This window comes from Sebastes fasciatus, chromosome 12, assembly GCF_043250625.1.
Source record: "Sebastes fasciatus isolate fSebFas1 chromosome 12, fSebFas1.pri, whole genome shotgun sequence".
NCBI lineage: Eukaryota > Metazoa > Chordata > Actinopteri > Perciformes > Sebastidae > Sebastes > Sebastes fasciatus.
The window spans coordinates 5,520,058-5,533,847 of NC_133806.1; the positions used below are offsets into that span (position 1 = coordinate 5,520,058).

The window sequence follows — 13,790 nt, forward strand, 5'->3', positions numbered from 1 at the left end:
TATATGCTAACATTGTCAGACTCACAATGGACAGTTAAAAAAAAGAGTCAATGCAGCAGAAGTCCCTTTCCTTCTGGTGGACCCCATGGGACCGTATTTTGGGAAAAAAATATTTACGGTAGTTAACGGCGAGAGACAAATATTTTTTTTATCCCGTTTGAATTGCACCATGAATCACACATATGATGTTCTGCAATTTAAAACCTAATTTTGCAAGTCAAGAGAAGTTTGTCAGTATCATGCAGCTGGTGTAAGTACATCCCAGTACGAAACACACAGGCATCTTAACTTCAGCGAGAGAGACGTCACTTAGGCAACTTTTGGGTGTGTAGTCCTTCTAATTCTAAACAGTCTTACAACAAACTGAGACTTTCTTGACTTGCAAAATGATCTTTTAAATTGCCAAACATCATATGTGTGATTCATGGCGCAATTCAAACGAGATCAAAACAATATTTGTCTCGCGCCGTAATAACTACCGTTATATTTCATTTTATATTTTTTACGAAATAATGGTGCCTTCAAATGAAACTCGTGAGCTTTTGTCGAGTACACGATATGCTCAGCGTTCAAATGGTTAAGTCGTGAGAACACCGCTGCTAAGCAACAGCAGTATTAACGTTACCGTCGGCGTCTAGAAGCCACAGAGGCTAGCAATTCAGCAAGCCAGCAAGAGGGTAACATAATGCAGCAAATGCAAAGGCCTAATGACAGAGGAGAAAGATGAGGCCGTTGGGAATATCAACATTTTCCTCAGACTTATTATGAAATTATGAAGAAAAACAATAAACGACTAAAATTACAATACATTCTTTTATTATGTACCGAAAAATGAACTTCCATGGCCTCCACCATTTCTGACAACATCAGCAAACACGTCATAACTCGTGAACTCTGAGCTTTCAGAAACTTTTCACTTACGAAGTCGTGAATACCACAAGAGAGGGGCGTTCATATGAACTCTGCTCATGAACACGGTAAACACGACCCCATTGAAGGCACCATAAGGTCCCACTGGAAGGGGCTGGACTTCGCCTCTCTATGCCATACATTCTTCTTCCTTGTCAAAACATGGGGCCTACACTACCCACAATGCAACTTGACACCACTTAAGGCAATTTATCAGACTTCACACAGCTCCCTCTGGAGCCACAAAAGGCTTTGTACAACATTTTGTTTGTCACATATGCAGTAGGGCTCCCCGAGATCTGTAAACAGACTTTGATGTGTAAAATCTGAGGAGTTCCCCTTGAATTTACAATTAAAGCAACGAATAATATCTGTAATATCAACGAATAAGAAATAGAAAATGTTGTCCCATGTAATGTATAGGCAAGCTTATTACATTAAGTTCACCCACAGAGACTCTGTTTGCTTTACAAGGATGGTGAAATGACAAGCCACTTGGCCGCCACACTTGCTGCCTAACGTGCCGTTTTTTCGAGAGTACAGAATGAGTGTGATATGTTAAGCATGCAAAAAGCCAAAAGACCCTTGAGTCCCGTGAGCCACAGCGCCTCGAGCACTGGCAGGCAGCGAAACAAACTCACACAAACACAACTGACTGTATCAATGATAAACACTATACTATATATAGCTGCTCATTTGCAGTTTTGAATAATAAATGTTGCTTTATGAGGCTGTCACACATGCACAAACATAAACACATCCATACACTCTCTTAACTAGGCAGTAAGGGGGTGGAGGGGGTGTGTGTGTGTGGTGTGTGTGTGTGTGTGTGGGTACGGGGGTGGGGAGGGGGCTTAACAAAGCAGAGCACCACAGTGAAGGAGACAGATGGCAGCGAGGCTTTGCTTGTGGAAGACAGACAAACTCTGCTGGATACTTCATTAGCATTATCCAGTGTATTTTTAGAGTTCACTGACAAGAAGCATGCAGGAGGTAGACACCACCAGAGAGTGTGTGTGTCGGTGTGTGTGTTGGCAGAGTACAGTGTGGGCTTGTTTTGTCCTGTGAGGGATGGAGATGGAGGTGGAGATGGAGGAGACGGGGGGAGGCAGTATATAGAGAGAGAAAAAAGGAGGGGACAAAGAAGGACAGCCCAGCAGGAGTCATTAATATCAGCGCTCACACACTGAGCCGGATGAAAGCAAAGTGTATGTGAGTGAGTGTAGCACGGATGAAGCCCGCCTATACAGCAAAAAGCCAGCTGACTCCATGGGCGCTGTGGCTGCACTGAGCAGACAGACAGGGGGGAGGGGGGAGGCAGCCGACTCGCCTCCAGCTTTAAATGCAATTAAGGGCTTCAGCACCACGGACAGCTCGTCCACCGCTCCACAAACACCGCAGCCCTGAGAAACAGCTTGTTAAAGGTCCCATTTTATAAAAAGTGAGATTTTCATGTTTTTATTATTATAAAGCAGGCTTAAGTCCTATATAAATACTGTGAAAGTATCGAAACGCTCTATCCACAGGGAAATACACACAGCCCGTATTCAGAAAACTGTGCATTTGAAACAAGCTGTCAGGATTTTTGTCCATTTGTGATGTCACAAATATACAATATTTAGACCATTATACAGTTTTAAACGTAAACAATCTAAATGTGTCCCAGTTTATTTCCTGGTGTCAGTGTATGTGAATAACATCTACTGACAGGACAGGAAGTACACATGGACCAAAGTTGTTGCCTAGCAGCACAACTCCATTGCAATTCCGTTGAAATGCGCTAAAACGGAGCGTTTCAGACAGAGGGTAAATACAGGCATATTCAGGCCAACAGTATGAGGAAAATAAAGTTTTTTTTTTAACATTACAGCATGTAAACATGTTCTAGTAAAAACACAAAATACAAGTATGAACCTGAAAATGAGCATGATATGGGACCTTTAACAAACACACAGCCTCCACACCCACACCCACCTCCTCTAAATGCTGCAAAGACACTACTGCCTATACTTCCTTGTGTGTTTATAAATGCCGGAAGCTGCAGTGGAAAGAGATGATCCATGGTTTTCATTTCGTGCACCACGCACGGTGCACATAGACTCAGATGTATTTTACGCATGGTTGAGCATGAACTAGATGTTTAGTTGATCAACAGAAGATTAATCGGAAACTATTTTTCTAATCAATCCATCATTTGAGTCACTTCACAAGCAAAAACGCCAAACATTTGCTGGTCCCAACTTCCTCTTATTTGCGTCTGTTCTCACTGTTTCACATTTCCTGTTTCATATCATTGTAAATTGGATGTGTTTGGGTTTGGACTTTTTATCAACCAACCAATTAATCGAGAAAATAATCGGTAGATTAATCGCTAATGAAAATAACAGTTAGTTGCATCTGTAAACAGCGGCGGTTTCCTCTGTTCACGCTATTAAACTAATATCCATAGCATTTCACACATGGTGTAATGGTCTCAGGTAGGTGAGGTGATGCTGGTTTTAAGGTGTTTAAAATCTGATAAGATAGATGTCAATCCTATCCAGAATATTAAATCTTAGTAGTCTTGAGACGTGAGGGTCACAGTGACACAGTGCAAAGTGTATGTGAGTGAGTGTAGCACAGATGAAGCCAGCCTATACAGCAGAAAGCCAGCTGACTCCATGGGCGCTGTGGCTGCACTGAGCAGACACAGCCTCCAGCTTTAAATGCAATTAAGGTTTCAGCACCATGGACAGCTCCTCTACCTTCAGCACCATGGATAGCTCCATTAACAGCTTGTTAACAAACACACAGCCCATCCACACCCACCTCCTCTAAATGCTGCACAGACACTACTGCCTGTACTTCCTTGTGTGTGTTTATAATGCCCGGAAGCTGCAGTGGAAAGAGATGATGCATTGTCCATTTCAGCACCAAACAGACAGCTCCATGTTGAGAAGCTCTTAGCAGCTCCACACACAGGACGAGCCCATCCACACCCACACCCTCCTCTAAATGCTGCACAGACACTACTGCCTATACTTCCTTGTGTGTGTTTATAATGCCCGGAAGCTGCAGTGGAAAGGGATGACCCATGGTCCATTTCAGCACCAAAGACAGCTTCAATGTTGAGAAACCCATGCAAGCTCTGAGCAGCTCCACACACATAGACTCAGATGTATTTTGTGCATGGCTGAGCATGAACTATTGAGACGTGAGGGTCACAGTGAGGGTGCCACCAACCGTATGCTACCGGTAGTTACTTGTCGGGCTGTTGACGAAGGGAATCCGTGATGTGATGGCCTGTAGAGGAAGGCCGACCATATTAAACAAGCCCGTATATACTGTCCTCCTCATATGCATGGATCTCCAAAAAGTATAGCGCCTTAAATAAAACATTAAATGAATGATGTTTTAAAAAAAATGTGCAATCATGTCTTTTTTTTAGTGCATATAATAAATGCAGACTGGGATTCTTGCAAGAAGGAACTCAAAACAAATCTGGCCTGTGCCAATAATGGAAAATGAATGGCGTTTGCATGCAAATTTGAAGCACGAAATTTGTCATCTGTGTAGATTATTATGTGCACTGGAAACGGAATAAATGTAGTCTCATTTTATTGCGACCCTATAATGGGTAATAATAGTAGCATCTATCTATCTAGCACCCCCTGAAGCAAAGCAGTATAGCATGTGTACTTACTATTAGTTTCGATGCGCTCAGTCAGATAGCAGTGCGTCCTCCAGGCTGGATCATCCAGAACCCAAATGTCGGATTATTTGGTACAAATATGCATCTTTTACAAGGATCTTTTATGGCTGTATTAGTATGGCTATAAATGTGCAAGCTGCTCTCCGGTTCGTAAACAGGATGTTACAAAAACAAAACGGATCTCATTCGGGTTTTTTCTCCTCCATGTATTGCATTTACGCATGGTAAGAAATGACAAATACAAAAAATAAATATACATGCACTATATACAAACGCATCCCCATGAAACGACGAAACACCGATTCACCACACTCCCTTCCTTTTTCTCTCTCTCTCTCTCTCCTCCTCCTCCTCTACAATCTGGAGCTAATTCACGACGTCATGATGGAGACGCACCGTGCGTAACAGTCCTTCTCTCACGCATTTATGTGTTTTTCTCTCCACCCCTCCTCTTCTCCTAGATGAAGGTACTGGGCCCACGACAGTGAAATATCACAATGAATCTTACGAGGAGGCTTTTGGGTTTATGATAAGCTTGTAGATTTATCCCACCGTTAATAATTAGATCACTGCAGGAGGACTAGACACGGATGGAGGTGCAGATATGGCGTCGTGGTATTAACAGTGACTACATTTTAAGCCTTTATCCCAAAGCCCTTTGGAGTAAAGTCGACGAAGCAGTCATTTCTACAACACTGGTCATCTATTAAATCAAAAGCCATCGCCTCCTAGATATTTGTTTCCCCTTTTGTGTGTGTTTTCCCAACATCCTCTGCTCCATCTATTCTGAGATCCTGCTTCATATTTATATATCTTGCTGAATAATTGAAGGGAGGCTGGGAAGAAAGACATAACCTCTCCCCGTCTCTCATCATCCCTCTTCCTGCATCTGTTAAAATTCACATCCTAAACCTGCCTCACGGCATTTAATTCTACAATAAGTCCTACAAGATATCAAATATGGGAATCACACAAGCCCCCAAGAAGTATGATTTGGTTTATTGATTATAGATATGACAATGCAATAAATTAAAAAAGTGACATTCTGTGACTAATTCACAAATGCCATTAAAAGGGTGACTTGTTAAGACAGGAGTGAAGGTGAGGTGCTTCAGATAAACTGCGACAATGATTTTAAATACACATGACAAACTGTGAGAACATCTGTACAACAAAACTTGTCAAACATTCAAATCAGTTAACACACGGTAACTGTACATGTCAGTATTTTCCAGCTCTGTAATAATTACATACATTTACAAGTCATTTCTTGACTTCATCGTTTTGCATCTCACACTTTGACAATCAAAGTACAATATCATAAGAGGAAGTACAGAAATAAAAAAATAAAAAATCATAACTCTTCAAGTCTCATCGGAAGTGGTGCCCGGGTGACTCCCGATTATTTTTTAAAAATCCTAAAAGGGCACACGCTTGTTCTTTAAATGGTTCTAAACAGAACTACAGGTGAGTTTACAACAAAGTGCTACTCATGCTAAATTTGTTACTTGTTCTGTGTCAAGGCACACTTCAAATTACAACAAGGGCATATTGTTTTTAAAAAGGCAAACAAAAGAGGAAGAGAAATCCACTGGTACAAATGTAAACAATATCCAAATTATACAAATTTTGGAAAGGCTTTTTCATAAGACTACAGCATAGCGACATAAAAAAAAGAAAACATGGCTACAGCTTCATCCTCTTAGCTTTAATATGTCAGTTTCTGTTTCAGCATTTTGCCCCGAATACATGTCATAAATGTCTGCTTAGATAGCTAACCAGGAGAGCATGCTGTCGGAGTGGGAAAGAGTCTTTATCACATTCAGACTTTAAGGAATTGTCAAAAAACGCATTCTCTCGTGCCAAAAATAAAGCACCGCTTGCAGCATGTTACTGGAAATAAATATGTGAAATGTGAATTCAAACATGCTTTCACTCTGCACCGACAGAGAATCGTTTGTCATTTTTTCCCTGCGCACTAACTTGATGAGGGTGGATATGTTTGCGGATCTCAGTGTGTACGGAGAGATCCTGCTGCGACCCCTCTACCTTGAAGCAATCGCTGATAAGACTCGACACGACTGAAGGGGGGGAGGGGGAAATGGAGGGTTTTGTTTTCACTAGTCTCACCAAATTAGATCAACGATTAGACTGGGAAAGTAAGAAATGACGTCTTTCTAAACATGTCTGCTCAAACGGGGCTTTTGATCATTCCTCACTGTTCCTTCATGCTCAAGGAACAAATTCTACCCGGAATCCCTCAGAGGGAGTGAATATACAGTATACTTGTCCTGGAGGTTTGAAAGCTCTTTAAATTCCAGTAGTGTTCTAACTAGGCTGCAATATTAACTATTGATCAGTGTCAGCATTAGAATAATGTGTTGTCAGTCAACGTACGTGTGCTTATTTACACCATCACATCATATCATACACCTGCAACTGCATCGCTCCTGATTTGGAGCAAATTCAATGTCTTATACTTTGGTTGGTACCTATGTGTCAGGGATGTTTACCCTAATTTACACTTTCTTGATAACTCACATTACTTTTGCAATGTTTTTTAGCCGTTTTATATCTATGACAGCCTCACAAACTGAAGCTTCGGTGATGCTGCTTGTAGAACTGCTGCTGGCGCTCTTTGGCGGATGTTTCCACCCGCTTGTCTCTTCTATCCATCACTCCGCCTCTTTCTTTCTCCCCCTCATCCCCAGTTACGCTCCCGACATCGCTGAGGTCCCCGAGGTGCTCGATGGAGTCGTATTTCTCCAAGTCGGAAGCGATGGTCTGCAGGCTGAAGACCGAGAGGGAATCCGACCCAGCCCGCTCCCTCTCCTTTTCATTCTCCTTCTCCTTGTATTTCTCCAGCTCGATGGCTGAATCCACTCGGTCCGTCCCCATCGCACCACCGCAGGCTCCGCCTTCTTTCTTAACCCTGACGTCGGACTCGGCTCCAACGGGGGGACTGCGCCCACTGCAGACGCTGGTGCGTCCTCCCTCGGACTCCCTCTGAGCGTGAATCTGCTCGCTAATTTGTTCCAAGTTCCGTAAGGCGATGGAGTAGCGGGTCTTCACTTTGGCTACTTGCTGTTCCAGCTGCATCACTATGGTCTTGTTCTCCTGGAGTCACACAGAGGGCACAGCAACTTTTATCATCAATTTCAACATTGATTTTATGCCATAACCTACCAGTGACCTTTACTAAATCCATAACATACACAATATATCACAGCAGTTTTTGCCAACTCAGCAGCATATTTACAACACAACTAAATTACAGATTTTTCTTTGGAGAATGGGGAAACTGGCAGTGACGGAGAACAAAGTACACTGCACAGAACATCTTGTATGTGTTTAAGGTTTCACAAACAAGAGGTATTAGTGGGCTCCCCTGTGTCTGCATTACCTCCAGGATGTGGTTGAACTGGGCCTTGAGCTCAAAGTAAGGTTTGGATTTCACAATGACTCTTTTGAGGGACTTCTGCAGCATCTGAACACGAGCCTCGGCCTCCTGACAGGCGTGTGTGACGCGCATGTGCTCCCTCTCACTGCGAAGTCGCTCCTCCTCGGCTTCATTCACCTGTGAGACACACGCGGAAGCAGGATATTAACACACACACACACACCCACAAACACAAAGCCGAAGCTAATGTGATAACAAGTACAAGGCATTGACCTCTCTCTAACTATATCCTGACAGTAGTGCATGAGACAGGTAATCCGAAAACAATCCCTTCCTAGTTTGACAATTTGATCGGAGTTCGCGAATGATTTACAGCTGCCTCCGATGAATGAGCAGCCAATAGGAACGCTCTCTCTCTGAACTGACCTGTGATTGGTCAAAGTCTCCTGTCACGGGCTAGATTTTTTTAAAGCCCGAAAACAGAGCCATGAGAAGGCGCAGAACACTGGAATTACAATATGCTGAAAGGTTATTACGGAATTTTTGCCCAATGATGCCAAAAACATTCTGCCTACTGCAGGTTTGACTGCCCATCGTGAGTCAGTGTTATAGGAGTGCTGAATGCTAAATCAGTGGAGTTCTCTTTTAACAAGACTGTTCTTCTTTCGTTTAGTACATGTAAAAATGCTCAAATAAACAAGGTAATGGACTTAGACTGATTAAGCCTCTTGTTTTATTTATATGTCACTTCCCACCAAGTTTTAGACAATATTTTTGTTCTTTGTACTTCTCAGTGAATGTTTTACCTTAGAACATTCATCATCCATTGCACTGGCCCTTCTGTTTTTTTTCCTGCTGTCACCTTCGATGTCACGGATGTGCCAGCCGGCACCGGAAGCGGCGTTAGTAAAGAGTGAAAATGTTAAGGTAGTTACTGCCAATCGGAGCCGATAAATACTAGGGATGGGTCGATTTAAAATTTTTCGAACAGTCGTTAAATTATAAAAAATTCAAATAGTTTATGCGACTATTTGTCCCTTCTTAAAAAGTATACATTTCCCTTGTATTAACTGTCACATGCGCTGCCTGGTAGTAAAGTTACTACCGGTAAAACGTCAAGGCCTATGGAAGGAGGCTGGGACACGGGCGGACATGTGGTATAACACATGCGCAGTGTAACTGGAGCGGTGGTCGTGCGTTGCAATTGGCTCAATTTCAGCGAGTGCAGACCAGATTTTACTGCATGTGTTGCACCCCAAGGATAAGACGCGTTGATGACGCGTGACCCAGCCTCCTTCAATAGGCCTTGTAAAACTTGTGTGGCATGTTCAGTTCGGCTCTTTTCTGTCAGCGCAGGTGTGTGTGTGTGTAGGTGTGTGTGTGTGTGTGTGTGTGTGTGTGTGTGTGTGTGTGTGTGTGTGTGTGCGCGCCCCTCGTAGTTTCAGCAGGTTGATCAGCTGTTCCAGCAGCGGAACATATCGTCATTCAAACCCGACAGAAACAAAATAAAACTCACCAAAACCGTCTCGGTTTGTCTTTCCACCGGCCTCTTCCACTGTTCCAACAATATGGTTGAAAAAAAAATCTTAATCCATAGCGTTAGATGGGAAAATGTGCCGGCGCTACATGTCGTTTTCCCCCACTGTGTCTGTCTCTCTCCCCGCGGAGCAGCTGCTGCGTTGAGGGGTGGTGGTGGGGGGGGGATGGGGAGGTATGCAGCGATTACTTGTATAATAATCGACTAATTCCCAGTGGTTTTATAAATAATATTTTTGCTTGGAATGCACATCCCTAACAAATACCCAAGTTATTTGTCCGGGAAATGAACGCCGATTGTAACCGTCCCCACTAAACACAAAAGCTAGATGTTAGTGGGATTTTTTTGTCCAGTAGGAAAGGGGCTTTTGTTACCTTGGAGGTAGCGTGGTTGAGCATCTCCTGCCAGGTGGGATCCAGGGTGTTCTTGCCATCAGCCATCAGACCCTGCTCTGCCACATAGACCATCTCCCTGGCAGCTGTGTGCATAGAGACCGCTCTCTCATAGCTCAAAGCTGCCTTCTGGGTCTCCTGCTGTGCCTACAGAGAACAGACAAAACTTTTACAGCCTACAGAGGTGGAATATGACAAGGACACCATCCCCTGTTCTGTTACCAATTAGTTCAATTACAATCAGAACTGTCAAACTGTGCTTGTGAGTCATAGTTTTTGATGTCCATCAGGCCAATAAATGTAGAAAGGAACAGATGAGTAAAGGAAAACAACCATATATTTAACTGTACTGTATTTTTCTACACTGCTGGACCTGGTAAGGACAAAGTGCCTAGTCTAAGGACACTTCAGAAGGTCTTGCTCACATTGAGGCTAGAACTTGCATCTTAATATAGTAAACTGTATTTCTGACAAAGAAGATTTCCTTTTAAATACATGACACATGTAAACATATTTAGACAGTATACAGTTATTGATAGTGTGTACCTCTTTCGCAAGGCGACGAGCTTCATAGTAGGGCCTTGCTTTCTCTATGCAGCCCCCAAGCTGAGAGCTCTGAGCATTAAGCTTCCTGGCAGACTCTGTGAGGATCTTCCGGTACCCTGATCTGGCATCCTGGGTGGATAATGGATGAAAATTACAAGATTGGATTTCCCTGTAATGGAATGGGCAGGAGTGTGATGCTGCAAGTGAGCATACAGTTCACTTGAGTGTCAAAAACTATCAGCACCAAAACATTTTAAAAGTTGTGACTTTTCCAGACCTTATGCTTAGAGATACTAAAAAACTAAATTATCATATTGATGAGCACTGTCTTGGGTAGACTAATAAAATATTCAACAACAGAGATAGCAAGCAATTCCTAGGGTGGTGTTCTTTTCACAATTCTCATGAGTTTTGTTTTGTCAAAATCAAAGTGATTTTATTCAATCTGTTTTCCATATTTTTTTTTGTCATGTATAGGAAGACTGAACAATTAGGAGGAGAGTGTATTTTTATTTACTAAGAAATGTGTATTTTTTTTACTTACATCCAACTGCAGCTCCAGTCTGTTGATTTCTGCACTGGCCTCATTTAGATGCTCCAACTCTTCCTGTGGGAAAAACAAAATTAATTATGTGCTGCTTTAGGCTCTTATTAACAACTAGAAAATATAAATTGTATACTCTTCTAACACTTGGGTGAAATACGTTCCAGTTTACATCTTGTATATTACTATTATTACATTTAAATTAAATAAATCAATGGTAATAATGCAGGGGAGGTGCAAACTGGGGCAGGAATGAAATGAAATGGGCAAATGCGTATCTTAGACACATAGTAGCTACCTCTCCGTTAGGCTTAAAGGGACTGTTTGTAACTTTTTACACGTATAAATCTACCGGGTCGGTTTCCCATGCGCGCTCGCATATGGCTACGCTGTTCAGACTCAGACTCCAACACAAACTACACGGAAGCACCAAAATCTCAAAGTTGTATCTAGTGAAGCCCGTCTTGCAAAACAGTGTTGGCCGTGGTCGTAGTACGCGGGGGAGACCGTAGCTTTGGTCTCCAGGGCCGGAGTCTGCTGTACTCTGCTCCTCTACCTGCTTGCCTTCACTCACACAACGCGCTCGTTCTCACTATTTCGCTCCACCTCACGTGCATGCGCGCACACTCCACACTGCAGAAGAGTTAGTTTAGCTCTGAGAATATCTAGTGTGGACGTTTGTGCAGAAATAAATGCTGCAGCTCCTCCAGACCAACAGAGGTTTCCCGTGTCTTGTGAAGTGACGGGGCTCCGCAGCGAGAAACGTTATCGTCTCCGACCAAAACTCCGGTGTCACCCCTGTTCCCTCCGACCGCGGTCGGAGACGATAACGTTTCTTTTCAGCCAACACTAGGATCAGCATCGATTCATGGAGAGACCTTCGTCTGGTCAGCTAACATTACTGCCAAGCAGCTGAAATATAGAGTGATATTGTGGTTTTAGCTGACGTGTGTCGCCTCACTGTTTTGAGCAATGCTCATTCAAGTCTATGTAGAGCGAGCACAAGCGCGAGCAACAGGACACTGACTTTTGTTGACTTAATGGCCACAGGTGTCGCTGTTAACAAGCATTTCTGATTCTTACAAACAGTCCCTTTAACAAGCAAGATAATCACTTTTGATCTGACAAAGATCAAAAGGTTTTGCACAGATTGGGCAATGCACATAATATTAGACACATAGGAGCTACCTCTCTGTTAGGCTTAACCAATGATGTTCCAGTGATGCCCACCCAGATAACTAGACCCTAGCTATTAGTATGCAAGTCTAAGCTTGATATCATAATAAATATGCACTAACATGAGGTTGTCCTACCTGGATTCTGGGGTCCAGCTCGTCTGTGGGGCTGTGTAGCTGCTCACCAACTCCTTTCTGTCTTTCACCTTCATCACAGGTCTCCAGTGTTGTTGCTTCAGGAGTTTCTGCAGCTTTCACCTCCTCCTCTTCCTCCTCCTCTCTACCGGGAGTCACCTCCCTCCAGTCCCCGGCGTCTGACTCCCCAGAGCCGGCGGGGCTCTCACGCAAGGCGCCTGGCTCCATCACACAGTTTCACTAGCAGCAGCTAGCGGTGTTAGCTGAAAGGCTGCTTCCTCCAGGGAGAACACGTGGTGGCTAATCAACCTTTAAAGCTCCGGTTGGTGTTATTAAACAGAGCCCGTGTTACTCAACTCAATTAGAAAACACTTCCAGTGTTGTCCAGTTTGCAATCTGCCATAAACCCGCTGCACAGCTAGCCTAGCATGTAGCTTAGCATGTAGCCTAGCATGTAGCTTAGCATGTAGCCTAGCATGCTAACATGCTAACAAGGCTAATTTAAGATTTTAACGGTCCTTTACAAGCAGAACAGGTGGAAACAAATAATCAGCTATCGTGAATGAAAAGAAGTAAAAGGAGGAACATTAATATGTGTGTCTGTTCCTCCATCTCTCACCGGCTCTTCATGACTGTAGCTAGGCTAGCTAGCTAGCGGCTCCGGTCTCACATCATCGTTGATAATGAAGTAAACAGACAGTTCAGTTAGCAGCAGGGAAACGGATGCGCGAACGTGTTTGGGCCACGGCGGCTTCCGTAGATCCACACAACACTGACTGACATGAAATTAAACTATCTTTCTAGAATTCTAATGTTTCATTAGTAATATACTATACTATACTATACTATACTATACTATATTGTATTATACTATACTATACTATACTATACTTTACTATACTGTACTGTAATGTAATGTACTGTACTGTACTATACTATACTATACTTTACTATACTATATTTTACCATACTGTACTGTATTGTACTATACTATACTATACTATACTATACTATACTATATTGTATTATACTATACTATACTATACTATACTATACTGTACTGTACTATACTATACTATACTATACTATACTTTACTATACTGTACTGTAATGTAATGTACTGTACTGTACTATACTATACTATACTTTACTATACTATATTTTACCATACTGTACTGTATTGTATTATACTATACTATACTTTACTATACTGTACTATATTATACTGTACTATACTGTATTGTATTGTATTATACTATACTATATTATACTATACTTTACTATACTATATTATACTGTAATATACTGTACTGTACTATACTATACTGGACTGTACGATACTAAACTTTACTATACTGTACTATATTATACTGTACTATACTGTACTGTACTATACTATGCTGTACTGTACGATACTATAATATACTATACTGTACTATACTATACTGTACTTATTGTACT

General features: G+C 42.4%; 2 protein-coding genes across 3 annotated transcripts in view; both read right to left on the bottom strand.

Moving 5' to 3' along the window:
* Positions 1 to 4,938, bottom strand: part of gabbr1a (gamma-aminobutyric acid (GABA) B receptor, 1a) — an 85,089-nt gene extending 80,151 nt beyond the window's left edge. The window contains exons 1-2 of one of the 2 annotated variants that reach the window (XM_074652794.1): positions 4,592 to 4,938; positions 4,132 to 4,191 (exon numbers count right to left, since the gene is read on the bottom strand). The gene's annotated coding sequence lies outside the window, so the exon portion shown is untranslated. The remainder of the gene's footprint in view (positions 1 to 4,131; positions 4,192 to 4,591) is intronic. The other variant, XM_074652793.1, reaches the window with a different exon arrangement.
* Positions 4,939 to 5,580: 642 nt separating this feature from the next.
* sh3bp5la (SH3-binding domain protein 5-like, a) lies at positions 5,581 to 13,068 on the bottom strand. The gene is made up of 6 exons (XM_074652795.1): positions 12,333 to 13,068; positions 11,020 to 11,082; positions 10,476 to 10,604; positions 9,912 to 10,076; positions 8,004 to 8,177; positions 5,581 to 7,717 (listed from the first exon to the last, which is right to left on the bottom strand). The coding sequence occupies exons 1-6, from the start codon at positions 12,555 to 12,557 to the stop codon at positions 7,187 to 7,189; spliced, it is 1,287 nt and encodes a 428-aa protein (XP_074508896.1). The 5' UTR covers positions 12,558 to 13,068; the 3' UTR covers positions 5,581 to 7,186.
* Between the last annotated feature and the right edge of the window lie 722 nt (positions 13,069 to 13,790).